General features: G+C 40.5%; 1 protein-coding gene across 3 annotated transcripts in view; it reads right to left on the bottom strand.

The window, feature by feature from the left end:
• Positions 1 to 9,855: 9,855 nt before the first annotated feature.
• Positions 9,856 to 20,347, bottom strand: part of dock11 (dedicator of cytokinesis 11) — a 328,275-nt gene continuing 317,783 nt past the window's right edge. For all 3 annotated transcript variants that reach the window (XM_084319393.1, XM_084319394.1, XM_084319395.1), the window contains one exon: positions 9,856 to 14,184. In XM_084319393.1, coding sequence (XP_084175519.1) covers positions 14,095 to 14,184 — 90 coding nt within the window. In that variant the 3' untranslated portion in view covers positions 9,856 to 14,094. The remainder of the gene's footprint in view (positions 14,185 to 20,347) is intronic.

Here is a 20,347-nt window from a genome sequence, read left to right as displayed (position 1 = left end):
CTGTACACACAACACACTATACTGTACACACAACACAACACACTATACTGTACACACAACACACTATACTGTACACACAACACACTATACTGTACATACAACACACTATACTGTACACACAACACAATATACTGTACACACAACACAACACACTATACTGTACACACAACACACTATACTGTACACACAACACAATATACTGTACACACAACACAACACACTATACTGTACACACAACACACTATACTGTACATACAACACACTATACTGTACACACAACACCATATACTGTACACACAACACAACACACTATACTGTACACACAAAACAACACACTATACTGTACACACAACACACTATACTGTACACACAACACAACCCACTATACTGTACATACAACACACTATACTGTACACACAACACAACACACTATACTGTACACACAACACAACATGCTATACTGTACATACAACACCCTCTCTCTCTCTCTCCCTCTCTCTCTCTCTCTCTCTCTCTCTCTCTCTCTCTCTCCCTCTCTCTCTTTCTATCTCTCTCTCTCTCTCTCCCTCCCTCTCCTCGCTAGTTCTCTGTCTGTCAAACCCTGTTTGAGGAAGTGTCGGGTTACACTATGCCTACGTCCCGACACACACGCAGTCAAGTTTGTGTATGTGTGTGTCCCCGACGAGGGAGATGGCGCACACACATTACAAACACTTCTGCAGCCCCTCCCGCCGTCCCTCTATATCTCTCTCTCTCTCTCTCTCTCTCTCTCTCTCTCTCTCTCTCTCTCTCTCTCTCTCTCTCTCTCTCTCTCTCTCTCTCTCTCTCTCTCTCTCTCTCTCTCTCTCTCCCTCTCGCTCGTTCTCTACCTGTGAAAACCCGTTTGAGGAAGTGTCGGGTTACACTGCACTACAACCATAGAGGGGGCGTTACTGCAGATCAATGCTATGTCGACATCACAGAAACCGTCAAATCAGAACAGTTTAGTTGAGTGAGGGAAGATCTCGTGAACTCGAGACTAGACTGATGAGTCAATATGGTAATTAGAGACACAGACCCATTGATACTAACCTGTATTACTATAAAACCATGCTAAACACAGAAAAAAGGCATTTATAATGCATGTCCCCTTTAAATCAACTTGCCAGGCCCCTGCCAACTGTCAAATGATGTCAACTGTCAACCGGAATTAACATTCAGTATTCAATATGGTCTGATATTAACATTCAGTAATAAATAGTGACACTCACCTTTCCACAGCAAAAGGGTCGCCAAGGCACCTTGGTTGAGAAATGCAGGCTTCAGTCTATGTTGTTTAGGCTATCTGTTCAGTACTGTTCAGTACTGGTTCAAAATGCACAATGAGATCTTCTGAGAGAATTGTTGAATAATTATATATACTGACAAATGTTCTATAATGTTATATTATGACATCATACTGTGACATCACAAATGTTCTAGAACGTTTGATTATGACATCATACTGTGACATCACAACGGAACATGTTTGAACCATTTGAATAATATAAATGTTTGGTAAGGCTGTCCCCGAAGCCTGTTTTTGGGATTCAAACTTTGTCAGGGTTCTTCGAACGGACGTTTGTTTTTAATTAAAAAAGTAAAATTAAAAAAAATATATATAATATTTGAATTTTTTTTATATAATTATCCTCAAACTAAATCCTCAATTTGAATAAAGTGATTCAAACTTTGACAGGGTTTTTCGAAACATTAAACGAAAAAGAATAATTCAAAATTTTTATTTTTATTTTTTTATCCTCAAACTAAATCCTCAATTTGAATAAAGTGATTAATCTGATTAAATGAGTCTTTTTTCTTTTATTATTTTGTTAGTGATGTAATAAGAAATAACACTTGTAACAAAACAAAACGATAATATACGATTGGTAAACACTCTGATTAACCAAAACACTTAAAAGAAAACTGGATGAATTATTATAATAATATGTTGTTGTCACTTCTTTATCGTTGCTATTGTAGATAACTGTGGCAATTCTAGAGTTAATAGATGTAAAAAAAAAAATTATTCATTGTGTTTTAACTTTGTGTACACACTTACCGCCCATAATGGGAGTAGGTATGCGTTAGTCATAAATTGTTTCTGCTTGGGGAGAAGTCTTGGTTTTGGGGAGAGTAATACTTAGGGTTTCCAACCTGCTCTACTTCTAGAAACAAAAGAGTGAACAAAATGTGTATTTTAGCAGCTTTAGGGGCTACAGGCATGTAGTTCACCAGTTTGATAAGAATCTATTATTTGGGAAACAGAAAATACTCTGTTACACTATACCCACTTGTAGGGCTGGGCGATATGGCCAAAAATGATATTGCGATAACGATATCGATAACAATATCATATCACGCGATATACATAATTATCGATATTGTTATAAGTATTACATTTTTTTTTTTAAATTAAACAACAGATGTATGTTTATTTTGCAGCAATTCTTTGTCGTTGCCGCCATATTTAGTGTCACAGCCCCTCACACTCCAGTTCTCAGGCTGCAGCTGGTTTGAAAGCGAAAGTAAACAGGCTTCTCTGCTGGCTGTGGCTCCAGGGGAGTTGAATAGTTCTGGCTCTGCTAGTTTCTTTTCTATCTTTTGGCGCTTTTTTGGTGGACAAACCACCACACATGTGCACCGTGACTCGTGACTGGAGACTAGCTCTGCTAGCACACATAGCCTATACAGACGGTTTCAAACTGTATTTTACATTAGAAAGCAAACAAAATAAATGGACAAGAGAAAAATAAATCTAAATTTGGTCAGTATTGTTATTTGGACAAGCAAAACCATTACTTTAAGTTGCAGGCAAGAAAGACAAGTATGTCTGTCTCTGGGCTTAACAAAAAAATCAAAAAATACGATCGCATAACCATTTTATGCCTGATATTCTATATTATATAATCATATTTCAAATTGCATGTGTCCGGATGGCAGAATTCAGTACTGTATCTACAAAACCTTCTGTTTAATCATCTTCCATCTATTAATTTGCTTAGATTTTTCAGGTCTGGTCAATTTGAGCATGGTGTTATATTCACAGTCAAAGATACAAAAACATTTATTGATATTCTCATTTGGTTCATTACAATTTACTCAAAATAAAATTTTCATTCAATCAATCACCGTGCAGATTGATTGATTGAATGAAAATGTTATTAACAGATTGCAGAATGGGTACAATACAGTACGTCACACAATTGTTAAGGGGATGCAGACCAGGGTGCAACTTGCACCGTGCAATCCATTTGTGGATCTAGCCCACAGTATTTCTGACACTGGGAATACATTCCCTGAGATTCATAGATGTCCCTAGAATCAGATACCAAGAACATGCAAATGGACCATATTAAAAAATAAAAAAGTCTGTAAATGTGTATTCTACATTCTTATGGAATGAATGAGATACAAAAAAAATATTATTTAAAAAAAAAACAAAAAAAAAAAATTTTTTTTTTGTAATTAATTTTGAGTTAATTTTCATAACGCGATAATTTGCTGTGTAATTAATTAATCTAATTAACGCGATAAACTGACAGCCCTAATATATATATCATCTATCTTTACATATTGTTTTCAAAGGCATTTGTTTTGGTCTCATGAGTGTTTTACAAAGGTGTGAGAGAGAGAGAGAGAGAGAGATGTTTCTAAAGGAGAAAGTGCTTCACAACAGTAAAAAATACAGGCATAAGCAAGCATAAAATAGATAGAGAGGTAGCAAGGTATGGTAAATCACAGCTTTTAAAAATCGGGATTTATCAAACGTGCGTGGACAGGTCGTACTCAGACTCCTGTTGATAAATACTGATTGTAAGTATTTGCATACAGAACCGCCCCTAATTAACCATACACTGTAAAAAAAGAAAAACTTTTTTTCATGGGAAATTCACTGTATTATTGTACAGATTACCGTTGTTTTTCTATTTTAAGTGTAAATACCATAAAAATACAGTAAATTACCTTTTATCAAAATATTAACCATTCAATAAAGGTTGTAATCTGTGAATGTATTTGATTTTACTGTAATTTGACAGTAAGTATTTGGAAGCCGTTGCTGCCAGACATTTACTGTTCTTTTACACTCTTCTGAGCGCAGCTCTGGTAACAGTGTATGGTAATGCAACTCCCCGATAGAATGTGGAGAAATGGGCTAAGCGAACTATGAGAAACTTCACTGAAAGAGCGAGATTGATCACGGAGGTCTAATCAACTAATTGAACAGCATTTTCCGTTGTGACCAATCTTATTTGGAAACATGACGCAAAATAATAGTATTTAGCTTTTTATTTTAAACAATATTTAATGGCGTTTGGAGGTGGGTGTTCTGCGTCTGCCCCCCTGTGCCAAACAAGCAGGCCAACTGCGCTCTAAAGGGCTCTTGTGCAGCGCGTGAGTCCGTTATAATTACACTCCTGTTGGGTCGTTGGGTTGGTCAGAGTCATTAACTATGGCTTCAGTGGATAACCGCGATCACCTGCATTTAAGTGATATTTTAATTACAGATACCCCAGTAATAACATTACAATTTAATTCAATACAATGCGTGCGTTCCTCCCACGGTCACCAGCAACGACATCAGCCAAATGCACATTGCATGTACATTGACTGAGTGGAATCCCTTTCTATTCACATAACTGAATTTGTGATGGAGCTTTGACAGCTACATGATTGATTGATTGATTGAAAATTGTATTAACAGATTGCAGAATGGGTACAATACAGTACAGCTCAATACAGACAATTGTTAAGGGGATGCAGACCAGAGAAATACTTTCGTCTTGTTTACATCAGGGTCCCACATTTTCAATTCATCATAACATATATGACATGGGGGGGGGGGGTAACTGTACATTAGGGTTAGGGTTAGGGTTAGGGTCAGGGTCAGGGTCAGGGTTAGGGTTAGGGTTAGGTTAGGGGACTGTTCCCCAACACTAAGTAAGTGTTGGGGTGGGCACGGGCACAGGGATGGTATTTAGTCTGCCCCCAATACTTCTGTTCACTCTTAGGAAAAAAGGGGGCGGGGGGGGAAAGAAATAGCTTGTGAAGGAAATAAACAGAAAAAGATTAAAGGAAAAAATGTGTAGAGCCTAGAGCAAGGTGTTATATTAAACAAGAGTGCAATTTGGTCCCTAATTGTTTAAAATAAGAGAGCCTAAAAGTGCTGCATGTATAGAGTTAATGATAGTGCTCTTGAAAATTTGAGTTCTCCCCGTCGGGGAATTGAACCCCGGTGCTATACAAATAAAGTTATTATTATTATTATTATTACTGAGACACAGTTCTTTCAGATAGATAGTTTTTAAACCAGCTCAAAGCCGTTTTACCAAGACCTATATGCAGCCAAGCCTCTGCAGTAATGCGTGATCCACAGAGTCAAACGCTTTAGACAGATCAACAAACAATGCTGCACAGTGTTTTTTCTTGTCTAGTGCTTCAATTATGTCATTTGAGACTAGCATAGTCGCTGAAGTACTATAGATCTGAAGCCTAACTGAGACTTGTTAAGAATATTATGGTCAGCTAGAAACTCTTTCAGTTTGTTTACAAGAGATTCAAAGACTTTGGCCATTACAGACAATCTGGAAATAGGGCGATAATTATTTAGGTCAGAGGGGTCTCCGCCCTTTAACAAGGGGAGAACCATGGCCGACTTCCATGAGCTAGGTAATTCACCAGATATGATATGAACATTTCCTGATGACGCTGCCATTTTAGCTCTAATTAAGAATGACAGTGACCTAGCTGACTATTATTTGGAAATCCAGTGGTTTGTAAACTGGTGCGACAATAACTGTCTGGTTTTAAATGTTAAGAAGACTGAGGAGATGGTGTTTGACCCCAGAGGTGTTGGGGACCACAGGCCTGTGGTCATCCACACACAGTCCTGTGCATAAATTAAGAAACATGATTTAAGTTGACAAAAACCTCTGCCGCTACAATCTAATGATAATCTAAATATGTGCAACAAGGAGAGACAGGGACAGAATTAATGAATGAAAACTTTATTTAACAGATTGCAGAATGGGTACAATACAGTACGGCTCAATACACAAAATGTTTAAGGGGATGCAGAGCAGAGAAAGACATTTGTCTTGTTTACATCAGGGTCCCCCATTTTCAATTCATAGTGACATTTATGACATACACGTATATAGTACTGTTACATTTGTGACATGGTGTCTTTATACCTGTATCACTGTACATATTAATACTACAACTCTGTACATACATGTAGTACTCATAGTACTAATTTATATATGTTATACCCAGTTTAACCACCTGTACAGTGTATATTACTATTTCACGTTACTGCTACATAGTCACTCTGGTTGGATGCCAAACCTCTTTTAGTTGTACTGTACTTGTGCTGCATGATGACAATACATTACAATCTGCACTGAATTAGTCACAGAATGTTTTGGGACTAGAAGGTTTACAGGGTTAACCGGCTGTCGTGTGGCAGTGAAAGGGTTAACCTTCTGTGTATTGTTGAAGGTTTAGTCCACATTGTTTATTGAACAAAAATACAACATGAAGGTTGGCCTTTAAGCCAGAAACAATAGTACTGTTACATTTGCCGATACGCTGGCGATGTGGGGGGTGGTGTCACCAGTGACCGTCTGGTGGGGTCTCGACGCCGTGGCCTCGTTGACCTCGCCAGGCCCCTTTTTCAGGGGTTCCTGGCCCCCGGGATGTGCCCTGGGGCTGTGGCCTCTTCCGCGCCCCGCTGCTACGGCCTTGCCGCAGGGTTGGGGCTTTTTGACCCCGACCCCGCGATGTTGGGGGCTGTGACGTTTTTTTTTTTACTTCACGTCCGTTCCCTGGTGGCGTGCAGGATGCACGTCCGAGTAGTCGCAGGTCCTTCTATACGAAGGTAAGTCCCATGGTCTGCTCACCCTGTGCGTTTGAGGCACTGTTTCCTCTTTGCACAGTTCGGGTCCGGTCTCCCTTCCACCCCTCACTACTCTCAATTGATATTATTATTATTAATATTCATTATTATTATTTTGATCAACTTTGTGGGGTTCTCTTGCCTTAGGGATAAATGATAGCCTACACTTACTATTTGGCTAATATTACCAACCCATTTTCATGTCAATGACCCCCATTTGATTCTGATTTAATTAGGTTTTAAACCAGGGGCCCCAATCAGGTTTGGTATAGAATAATCTGGGCCAAGGAGTTCAACAGTGATCTGATCAGATTTTGATTGGATCAGATTGGATTAAATCCTGCAAATGGGTAGTTCAAAACCAAATAACAGGATTGGGATAACTTTGGAATCCTAGCTTTAATCTAGAATCAAATCTTCAAAATTCGTATAGTTCAAAACTTTAACATAGGATTGGGATCAATTTGATCAAATAAAAATCTGGATTATACCTTGATTGATACAGAACAGAATATATTATATAATTAATTTCAAAATACATTTCAATGTAAAAAGATGGTAGTTAGTAAATTAAAACAATACATTGTTTGTAGGCTCTGTGGTTGCAAACTATTTATTAACTTTTTTCTGTAACATTGCAGTAATAACAATTATTGGATCACTTCCCAAAAAGAAGATTTCTTTAACTCTTTAAATCATTACAGTTTCAATTTCTTAATAAGGCATCTTGAGAGAGAGAAAGATGTTCCACGGCACCCTCTTTGAAGGTCTCCAAGACTCATAACAGTTCAGTTAGAAAATAACAGCATACTGTACAGAAAGATAATTAGGAAGCAATAGCTATAGCTGCAAGAAGAGCCCCCTGAATGTGTTGACCAGACTCTAGAGTATATATATTATATTCTTAATAAAAGGCTCTAAATTGTTACTGTCTGTCTTCCTTATGTTTCTTTTTCTTTTTCTTTTTTATATATCGAATAGGTTGAGATATAGGCTTAAAAGGTGCAATATGCAACTTTTCTTGAGTATTCATTTAGGTTATAGACGTGTGTGATAAACAGTTTAAGTCCTGGGCCCTGATGATTTGGTATAGAATAACGTCGTTCTCTCACATTCGCGCCGACTGTGATGTTCAAGATATACTGGAGCGCTTCTCCTGGGCAGCTACCCAACTCCTCGGGTTCCTCCCAACTTATGTTCACATGAAACGCATCCGTCCACACATATGCCAGTTTTCTCGGAGGAGGAAGTTGATCTAAGTAAAAGATAAGAGAGCCTTTCAAATAGAACGAAAAAACACGAAATATTATTGAAAATGGGATGATTTGCATCATTTGCCTATATAGTCTGCGGATTTGACACTCTGAAATATAGACGCCAGGGGTCATTTATGTAGTATACTCCTTGCGGTTCAGAATTATTGCTTGTTGTTTTAAGCTTCAAGCTTTAATTAATCAACCAGATGCTTTTTGGAGCCAGGAAGCTGCACCTGTTGGTGTAAACTTATACATAACATTTACATGTTTAGGCTACTCGTGGGTATACAGTATAGGAAATAATAATAAAACATTGGTGTGTGTTATAAAAACGGTCTGTTCAATACAAGGAAAGAAATGGGTGCTGGAAAATATTTAATATAAAATATGTTTTAATTATAATAAAAAAAACAATCAATTGGTGGAAGAACTGCCTTTTTGTTGAAAACATGTTTTACGGGCAGCAGGTATTATGCTCCCATGCACGCAGTAGCGTTTAAAGGAAATCCTTTACTGTCGTAAATCCCAGTTCAATGGTCATCATAATACATCATTTCTACTCGAATTATTAATGGGCGCAAAAATAAGTCTGTATTTACCTGGCATACTTTGGACCGCAACCGCAACCATTGCCATTATGCACTGTATAATCACGAAACATTCCCAATATCTGACTGAAAACCACGCCGTCATCGAGCGCGTCTCCTCGGAATAACTGTGATTGTCTGTCGGCATTCTCCAAAGGCCAGCCCGTGTAAAACCCCTCAGTCAGTGTTGAATCCCTCGGTCATGTTGAATCCCCTTAAAACGACATCATAATATTTTAAGCACGTTTAACACATGTCATCATCACTCACTCCAGGCAGTGAGTGAACAATATGCGAGAGGGGCGGAGTTTCTATGAACAGTGGCAATTAATATGACTGGAACGAAACACTCGCCACTAGTAAACACAACCGATTTTTTATTAACCTGTAGCCTGGTATTTTATGTAGGCCTATTTTATATGCTTATGCAGAACCTGTGGATTTAGTATAAACTCACATTTGTTTTATGTGGTTTTCTTTTTATAACAACATCTCAAGTCTATAGGTTGCTGATTCTGTGCTGCACAGATGGGACCCATGCTCTTTTGCTCCGAGTCAAAAAGTGATTTTATTTGGTCTGGTGTTGATTGTATTTAAAGGTGCTATAGAATATAGATAAAATGTTTACTAGAGTAAAAAATTATAAAATGATAAATGCTCTAGTTAGATTAGATTAGATTACATTCAAAATGTATTGTCATTATACAGCACAGTACAACGAAAATTATTTTGGCATCCAACCAGAGTGCAAATGTAACAGTGCAATAGTAATATACAGGTGATTAAACTGGGTATAAAATATATAAATGAGTACTACTGGGTGTAGTGCTAATCAGATGTATGTACAGCGTTGTAATACCAATATACAGTGATACAGGTATAAAGACAGTATGGTCGTATAGTCATACTGGCCAGCAGCGTAACTAGTAGATTAGGTAAGGGATATAGATATAGTATGTAAAATTATTATGTGCTGGTATGTTTTTATTTATTTGGTTTTATTTGGTTTATTTGGTTCAGTTGGTCGAGTGCCTCCTTGAACAGGTAAATGTAAGCACTTCAGTGAGTAAGACGCCACACAATCTGTTAAGTAAGTAAGTATTTATAAAGCACCTTTCATACATGTCATGTAGCTCAATTAATAACGTTTTCAATCAATCAATCAATCACTGTGCAGATTGATTGATTGAATGAACGTTTTATTAACAGATTGCAGAATAGGTACAATACAGTACGGCTCAATACACAACATTTTTAAGGGGATGCAGACCAGAGAAAGACTTTCGTCTTGTTTACATCAGGGTCCCCCATTTTCAATTCATAGTGAATTGTAAGTAAGGGTGCAACTTGCTCTGTGCAATCCATTCTTTGTGGATCTAGACTGTGTGTATGTGCGTGTGCTTGTGGGCGAGTGAGAAAACAAGATTCTCATTTACTAATTTTATAGAGAAAAAAAAGCTTTACAAAGTATCTGACAAACACTTGCCCTTTATACAAAGCCGTAAAAAAAGCAAATAAAAAAACATAATCTAGCTATGCAAAAATCTCTTTGCTAGACCAGACGAATATTCGACTGAATAATGTACCAATTAAAAATATGAAAAATATAAATACATACAGATGGCAGAATTCAATTTACAGCATGACAATATATTATGTACATCTGCTAAACATTACCCATCTTTTAATTTGTATTCATTTCAGTGTAGCACTTGTGAAATACCTTACTGGGAAAAAACTAAAACAGCATGAAATCTCTAGTCTATTACATGTACATGAAACGAGGGAACCTTTTCAGATGACGGAGCAGAAGTACTTGAACCAGAGATGAAGGTGGGTAAAGGGAAAAAAAATACAGAAAATGATTGTGCGCCAAAAGATCTTTGGTTGGTAACGTTTTAATTCATGAAAATTACCACGATTTCAGATAGTTTAGAAGAATTGTTAGGTTCTACAGTTATGTTATAGCAATGTAATAGATGGCAAATGTGTTATTTCAGAAAGTCTGAAGGGCTGTTTCTCTGCTCTCCTTTTGTGTCTTGCTTGTCCTTTCAACATGCTTCATGCTTCAACATGTTTAGCCTCTAATGTGAATTCTTTTTGCTGCGACCAGCAGCTCTAGGGGTGGCCCTGTTGGCCCACAAAAATGTGTGGTCGCAATGTTTGTGTTAAGGTAGGCATCTTAATCTGTGCTCTCCTGACATGTTTCTTCATTCTGACTTCAGGTTTTCAGTTTGCCGTCTCTCCTCATCCAGTTCACCCCTTTTCTCTTCCTAGGGATTCCTCACATTGATGCTCCTCTTGCACATCTTTGTAAACAGCTACTGGTTTCTAGTCTTTCCTCCATGCAAGCTTAGTTTTCTCAAACTCTTTGTAAGGGGTGGCTCTGATTGACTGATAAAATCTTTGTAGGTGGCTCTGATAAGCTGACTGATAAGCATCTTTTTCATCTTCAACCAGCTTTGCTGATATACTATGACACAGTATGCAAAGCTAATTCAAAAAACTGTTTTGAGCTTTTAGTTATCAACTGACAGCAGATGGATGATCCGTTTGTGGGATGACGTTATGAAGGCTGATTTGGCGTGTGTGAGGCAGAGTGGCATGACGGGAGGCAGAGTGGCATGATGGGAGGCAGAGTGGCATGACAGGAGGCAGAGTGGCATGTGTGAAGCAGAGTGGCATGACAGGAGGCAGAGTGGCATGACGGGAGGCAGAGTGGCATGATGGGAGGCAGAGTGGCGTGTGTGAGGCAGAGTGGCATGATGGGAGGCAGAGTGGCATGTGTGAGGCAGAGTGGCATGTGTGAGGCAGAGTGGCATGACGGGAGGCAGAGTGGCATGTGTGAGGCAGAGTGGCATGTGTGAGGCAGAGTGGCATGATGGGAGGCAGAGTGGCATGTGTGAGGCAGAGTGGCATGTGTGAGGCAGAGTGGCATGACGGGAGGCAGAGTGGCATGTGTGAGGCAGAGTGGCATGTGTGAGGCAGAGTGGCATGACGGGAGGCAGAGTGGCATGACGGGAGTGGCATGATGGGCTCAAGCGGAGGAGGGAGGGCGTGTTTAAGAAGTCATTTGAATACTAACCCCTGAAAAATTGCGTTCTAGACTTTAGAAAGAGGCTTCTTGTGTTACTTATGAGACATGGCACTGATGGGTAAACTGCGGTATTGTATGTAATAATAACTGGTTTGATACATCTTATTGGATGGTTGATATTTAAACTCGTTTTTATTGCGTACATTGTCATTTTTGTGGTTTTAATTTTAATTCATGGGGGGGGGGGGGGGGGGATTGTTCACCATTGACTTGTACTGTGTCTAATGTGTCTTTATCTGTGGACTCCATAAAGAAAAAAAGTTGTTGATGGAATAAAATAAAAATAGTATGGACATATTCTGTTTTCTGTAGAACCTTCCTTTTTAAAATAGTCCTATAGGTCAATATTAAAACCATTCCATGCTGGTTTACCAATAGGCAGATCCCTCACAAACCACTGAAAAAAGATTCAGTGATTCACCATTCTAAGTTATACTGTAACCATGGTTATGTTACAATGGTGTTTATCCTGTCAGGCTGGCACCTGGCTAACCTGGCACAAGTTGTGCCACAACAACCACACATACAGTACTAATGGACCTATTTCACTATTGTGTAAACATAACATCTCGCGGAGGGGTTGGGGTACCTATTCAGAATTTATTTGGATTTCACCATTTTTACACTTAGATGATATGAGAGAAGCTTCTCTTTAATGTTCTAATAGTGCTCACATGTGGCAGGAACGATGGCGAGGCTGAAAGTGGTTCCCCTGGTGTCTGCTGGCTGCGGGACGCACACCGGACAGCTTACATTCTTCTCAAAATAAGATTCCCCAAAACGTAAGGCATAGATTGCGTGCAGTTCGCTATACTTGCATTCTTTTGGAAACCTACCCCAGCAGCTAAGTCCAGAGTGAATACGGTTGATCTGCATAGTCTTGTACGATGATGGTTCCATAGTGTGAGCACAGGAACCTCAAGGGCCTGTTCTGTATTTAGAACACAAACGGACAGGTCGCCCACACCAGTAACGATACATAGGAGAAACAGGAACGGAGACACTTTCTTTGCTCTTGCTGACTGACTGGACAACAGGTGAATAATGAGCTTTGACTGACTAGACAACAGTTAAATATGAGCTTTGACGTATTTCCTGGCCTTGAAAAGGTTTGGTGTACGTTAGTAATGTTTGTAAACACTCAAGTAAAACAGACCGTTCTGATTTACAACGGGTTAGAAAATCCTAAAAAGCTTATTTCCTATCTACAAATACAACTCATCAAGAATGCATTTGAATATACCCCACATTTACAGTATATGATAAAAAACAACAAATAAAGATTATTTGTAAAATAATAAAATACAGATCCCAAACAACATTTCTGCAATTTGTTACCAAGGCATACGAAAGTGCAATGCAACCTTTATACGGCTCAGTGTACGAGCTACCTGACATGCTGATACTCCCTACAATACTGTATATTCCTCAAACGCCGCTGCGCTTTCAACACTATCAGTTTGCTGCAGTCAAATCTTCCTTTTTTGTGTCCAGCGGCTGTGTCCGAACGGAGCGAAGGAACAAGGAAGAGAATCATAGTGCCGTCCTTTTTCTTTTTGAAAGGTTAGCTAAGAGGAAACTAGAAGGAAGTCGTTTGAGGCAGAAAGGCAACTGTGTCGTTCAACGACCGACGTCTAAATGAACCAGAGAATACTATTTGAAAAAAAAAAAACAGAGGTTTGTCGTTGGCGCTTGAGGTCCAGTTAACGTCTTCGGGGGGAAAAAAAAATCAGGGAGTTAATATAGGAAGACTAGAGAGCAGAGTTCCAAGGTGTCTGATCTGGCCTAAAAGACCGACCAACGTGTACCGTACAGCGCCGCATAGGGTCCATGCGCCTTGAATGAAATAAACCCCTCGTCTGGGTCTCAAGGCCAAAAGCTGGAAGCGGAACACGCAGAATGACAATGCTGATTGGCTGTTGCCGCTGAGACCCAGAAGATGGGTTTCATTTACTGAATGAGCGTTGGGGCAATACTCCCCCTCACTCCCACTTTTAGGCCAGGCGGTGAGGCCAGGCGGTGAGGGCAGACGGTGAGGGCAGACGGTGAGGGCGGACGGTGAGGCCAGGCGGTGAGGGCAGACGGTGAGGGCAGACGGTGAGGGCAGACGGTGAGGGCAGACGGTGAGGGAAGCCGCCTGTTTCCTCAGGGAAGATGGATGGAATGGGGCCAGGGAGACGGAAGTCGGTGGACCGGCGTGGATGAAGGGTGGTGGGCAGGAGGGTAGCCGGACAGAGGTCAGCCCAGGTTGCTGGAAGTCCCACTGATGGCACTGAACACGTGGAGGGAGTTCTGTAGCAGTGAGCGCATCATATCCTCCAGGTAGATCTGAAAGCACAACACAGGGTGAATGTCGCACATTGAACATTAACATGAGCTTATCTGGTCTAATATGACTTGAGGCATGAGGTGTGGTTCAAACGGACACATTATATCACTGACCGTCAATGTCAGATGGCAAAAACAAAACAATCACATGTTGCGATATAATAAAATACATGTGACAGCGGAGAGTAATTTATACAAATATTTATAAATACTTTATACTTTAATACCTATGGGTTATTTTAGTCAGTTCATCAATGTATCACTCCTCACAACCAACAGGAAACAAGACATGCATCTGTGACATGCTACTGTAGACAATATACATACATACATACACACATACATAGAGTAACATACATCCATAACATACATACATACATACATACAAACACACTCTAATCACAACTACAACTCAATTTGTCTTGTTAGATGCAAAACAGAGTTGTACTTGTACATACAAGTCTGTATGTGTCATCAGGCATGGGCACAGATAGGGTCTCTTTGCCCAGCCAAATAGAAGGTACCTACTAAGATTGTGTTTATTGATGTGTGTACATAATATACTGCCATTATATTATATATAGTTTTTAGTTTTTTAAATAGATTTTACTCAACCATCATCTCCACTTAAAACCGTATTACAATGCTGAGTTACAATGACTGAGAGCTGGCAGCTTTAACACAAGGATGACCTACTACAGAAAGCTAGAATTTTGGAAACCATATACGTTTTTCCTGTATATTCCATATATAAACCATATGCTCAAACAATATGGAATATGTATGTGTAATGAATCCTATACATTATTAATGCACATATATTCATAATTCATATGCACAAAGAACAAAGGATTGGGGCTTTAAAGGGGCACTACAACATGTTAGTAACACACTGTACTCATGCCTGCACATTCATTGAGAACGTGCTTCAGAACCTTGTTGGGAGAGTCTCTCCAGGCAGCTCAACAAGGACATGGATGGAGTGTGAAAATATTTGAAATATTTAAAATACATATTCAATAATAGGCAAAGCACCATCTTCTGGAAGATGGTGAACTTGATGGTGAAGATGGTGAACTTGCAACCTAGGACAGGTATATCTTACATTCAGGTATATCTTACATTCAGGTAGATCATTTCTGAGTTTGTTAATTTTCCAGCGTCCATTGATTTTGTGCCCTCAGCCCTCTGCCTGCACTGTTCATCTGATGCAGCCTGTGTCCTCCAACCACTCAGCCCTCTGCCTGCACTGTTCATCTGATGCAGCCTGTGTCCTCCAACCACACAGCCCTCTGCCTGCACCGTTCATCTGATGCAGCCTGTGTCCTCCAACCACTCAGTCCTCTGCCTGCACCGTTCATCTGATGCAGCCTGTGTCCTCCAACCACTCAGTCCTCTGCCTGCACTGTTGGTGCTTTCCAGAGAGCAAGCTCACAAAATCAATAGCTACAGGAAAATGACCAAACTCAGATAGATAAGCTATACCTGTCCTCGCTTACAAGCGTTTGCTCTTCCAGAAAGTGGTGCTTAGCCGGTTATTAAATCTTTATTTCACTCCATTTGTCTCCCCGTTGAGCTACCACACACACGTTAAACACGTTATAAAGCATTTCGTTTATTTATTTACAAACTATAAAAAACGAATAGAAAATTTTAAAATAAACACTTTTGCCCCAGCTCAACCGCCCTCCCCCCACCCCCTCCCAATCCCAGGACACCCACAACATTGAGCACAAAAACATCACAAATGAACAAATAGCACTACAGTACGAACAAACAAAAAATAAACAAATAACAAGGCTGAGTGATAAAGGGTCTCCAAGTCTTCTCAAATTAGTCTAGAGATCCTTTCAATGAGAACCTTATTTTTCTACACAAGGTTTTGAAGCGCCTTCTCTGTGCATGAGTACAGTGTAGGCTTTTTCCTAACATGTTGTAGTTCCTATTAAATAATATACACTCTACTGTTGTTCTCCTTTAAGATGCAACACCCTCACATTACCTGTTGTTCCTCAAAGCTAGAGAGGGAAGCACAGCGGAGAGAGAAGAGGTCACGGTTAGACAGTTTGGTAAAGACTGTTTGCTTCAACGTACTGAACATCTACATGCACATGCTATGCAGAGCGTGTCACAATGTGTGTGTATGTGTGTGTGTGCTGGTATATGTGTGTGTGTGCACTGGTGTGTGTACAGTATAAAACAGGTTCTCTTTCCGTCAACTTTGTTCGATACAACTCACTCTATGGGGGTTACAGCATCTTCACATGCTATTGGCTTGAAGCGCTCTAACGCCTTTCAAGGCAAAAGGATTGGTCGACACCTGGCTAGCCCCGCCCTCCACAGAGGTATGCTGTCACCCTTGGGCCACTTGGGTGTCTCCCCACTAGGGGGTGTAACGGTACACAGAAGCCTCGGTTTTGGAGTCACGGTTCGGTATGAGTTCGGTACAACAGGATACATTTTTTTAAATGTATTATATATTTATTTTATGTTCTATTAAGTTCTACTTAGTTCCACATAGGCTTGCCGCGGTAGTCAGTGATACCGGTGTCATTCTGTGTTCAGGAATCCACTTGAGTAAATTAATTGCCTACCGCCCCCACCCCCCACCGGTGTATACTTTTTAAGTTTCAGTTTCACTTCTAGAGTAGATTTAACTTCACGTGAAGCAGAGAAAGAAGACTCTAGAGAAGAGATGACATGGTGACATGTCCGCTTGTCATCATGCCTTTACAAGCTTCAACGTTTTATTCATCATCTAAATTTGGCAATACAAGCTTGATATTCAACATTAAATGAATGACCTTCTGTGTTACTCACTGTGACTTGTATATATTATATTTATCTATTTTTACCTTATTTTCTAGCACTCGCTTGTATTTAAATATGTTTAAGTTAAGTATCGTGTGATTTTGTGTGAAGGGCGGATTAGCAAAGTAAGATTTTCATTGTATGGCAAACTGTCTGTTTAACTGTGCACATGACAATAAACAATTTTTTTTTATCCACTTTTTCTCCTTATTTTTCTATTTTTCTCACATCCCAATTTCGCCTTGCCAATTCTCCCTTCAATTCTCCCCTCCCCTGTCTCGAATGTTGCTAGACTATGCCTCCCTCCGGTACACGAGGAGGCAGCTGTCGCATCTTTTCACCTGTACAGCGCGATCTCTCAGTGGCGAGGAGTAACGCGTGGGAGGCTCACGCTGCCCCCGTTACTTCCCGATTCTGCTGTACAGGCGCACCAACCGACCTGTAGGAGTCGCTGTCCACAACGTCCAATCCCCACCCACCAGCTTTCCCACCCCCTAACACTGCCAATTGTGTTAGTATGAACGACCAGCCAAGCTGGTAGCAATGCAGAGAGCTGGGCTCGAACCCAGCATCTCCTGCGTTAGTGGCGAGCGCCTTGCCCACTGCGCCACTTACCCGCCCGGACAATAAACAATCTTGAATCTTGTTAAGACTGTTAGTAAGCCAGTGTAAAGTAAAGTAAAGATATTGAGCACACATTTGTAAAATGTGCATCCCTAGTTTCACCTAGTGGTATGAGACGTATTCGTCGTATGGCTGGATGTACCAAACCGTGACGTCCGTACCGTGAATTAGGGGTTAAGTGTCTTGCTCAAGGACCAATCGACACGTTGCCTGGGAGGAGCGGGGAAACGAACCGGGAACGTCCGGATTGCCAGACGACTGCTCTACCTCCCGAGCCATGTCGCCCCTATAATAAGGTCATTTATAGGCCTCATATTCTATATTCTATAATACGATTTCAAATTGCATGGGTCCGGATGGCAGAATTCAGTACTGTATCTACAACACCTTCCGTTTAATCATCTTCCCTTTATTAATTTCCTTAGATCTTTTGTACACGTGATCTCAAGAAGGTACTGAACAGTTTTTTATGTCTGGTAATTTTTAGCATGGTGTTATTCACCGTCAAAGATGCAAAGAAAAATCATAATTCATATTCTCCTTTGTTTCATCACAATTTAAGCAAGCCTAGTAATAGACACAATATGTCAATCTTCCATTTACCTAGGTATGTATTTTAGGCGGATTTTCAGAAAATAGGGCTCCGGGCTTAAGAGGTTAAGGTATTAGTCACTGTGTGTGCGTGTGTGTGTGTGTAGGCTGGGCATGTCTCCTCTTGCCAAAGCAGCCTCACAGGTTTGATTGAGCCACATTGCAGCAATATCCTCTCTGAGAGGTGACTCATCCGATACGTCTTTCATAGTTTGTCTTTTCTGTGTCTTCAAGGACAAAGAGGACGAACGAAGCGGCTCTTTATAAAGTAAACTGATTGGGAGCCGATTCGTTTTTCTCCAATTTTCTTCTGTTAAAGCCGCACACGTGATTGGTCAATAATATGTGTGGTGAAGCCGGCGGGGTGTGTGTCCCGGTCGTTGTAAACTGCGGTTCCTACTGGTCGGTCGGGGCGCCTGTTCAGCAGGGAGGGGATCGGGGGGAAATAGTGTGAACCTCCGTGCGTGTTACATTCCACCAGTGAGAGTCCTCGCTGTCCGGTGAAAAGAAGCGGCAGGCTGGCTGGGCGCCCCAGTGGCGCACCGCATAGTGCCTCGCACACCTACGCGGCCGTCCCGGGTTTCGCCTTCCCCTCCCTGGCTGATTTGTCGCATGTCCTCCCCACATCTTTTCCCGTTCTCCCTCTCCTCTGTCGGTCTTGTATGGCCAATAAAAGCTGTAAAAATGCTAAAATAAATCTAAAAAAAAAAAAAAAAAAATAAGCGGCTGGCTGACTCCACATGTATCGGAGGAGGCATGTGGTAGTTCTACACCCTCCCTAGGCTGACAGTGGGGCAATGCGCGCAACGACCAGGAAGGGAATTGGCATAACGACTAAATTGGGATGGGAGCAAAAATACAGAAAAAGTGAGAAAAAAAAAAAATAATAATAATAATAATAATAATAATAATAATAATAATAATAATAATAATAATAATAATAATAATAATAATAATAATAATATGTGTGGTGGCGTCTGTATCCACACTGAGCAGAAGAGGGAGGGGTTACAGACACACACAGCACAGTGAGCACATGAACAGGGGGCGGGAGAGAGAGAGAGAGAACACACTGGAAAGGTGAGAAAATGAGTGACACCAGCAAAAGCAGGAACTGAGTGAGTGAGTGAGTGAGTGAGTGAGTGAGTGAGTGAGAGAGAGAAAGAGAGAGAGAGAGAGCTCAGCCCCTCACATTCCTCACTGTTGGAAAGTGAAACCATCTGCTGAGTGGCTCCAGGGTTAGTTTAACCAGCTTGGTTGACATTAGCAGCTAATGTTAATTTAGGTCCTCAAACTGTCAGCTTGTAGGATATAATCTTTACTCACTCACATGTGCTCCTAAATAATTTTTGCGAGTGAAACGCTCACGGCAATGTGGAAAACACTTTGGTGAGTGTTCAGCCGACACTGTTGACACACACCCACTATCTATGCAAAGCCTAGTGAGAGCCTAGCACACACACACACACACGCACACGCACACTACACAAAGCCTGCGTGCGCACACAACCACATTTTGGTATCTATGGATTCCCAGACCCGTAAATCACCCCAGTTCTCCACTCCCTTCACTGGCTTCTCCCCTCCACTCCACTCCTCCTCATTCCGGACACTCGGGTCAGGCCGCTCAAACCTCCTCACCGTGTCCCGGACAAAGGAATCAGACGATGGAATCAGCTCCACAGAAACCATTAGGGCCTCAGACTCCATTACTGTTTTTAATTCAAAACTGAAGTCCAACTTTGGATGGATATTTTGCCCCCTTTGCCAGTAAGATAGTATGACAGATGTGGTATCTATGGATTCCTCTTGAGGTCTAGTTGCACGTGTTCTGCTACATCCTTCCAAAGACAGTAAGGTTAACGATAGATGATCAATCATCATTTTCAGAAGGTTAAAATAAGGCCAGGTTAACCAAGGATAATAATTAAAATTTTAAGATCAATGTGATCATCAATGAGTCTAATTGAAATGGAGCCTATGGTTCTACGTTTTACTTTAAAGGTTAAATAATGTTAGAAATACTAGGCCTATCAGTAGGCTACAGTTTAATAACATTTTATTTATTTATTGATTAATAAAGAAATATATATATATAGTGCCTATCTAATTTAAACAATTTCATTTAGAAGATGTA

Source organism: Notolepis coatsorum (genome assembly GCF_963971535.1).
Source record: "Notolepis coatsorum genome assembly, chromosome: 1".
NCBI classification, from domain to species: domain Eukaryota; kingdom Metazoa; phylum Chordata; class Actinopteri; order Aulopiformes; family Paralepididae; genus Notolepis; species Notolepis coatsorum.
The sequence above is the reverse complement of the archived record's forward strand: the minus strand, read 5'-3'. Positions and strand labels throughout refer to the sequence as shown.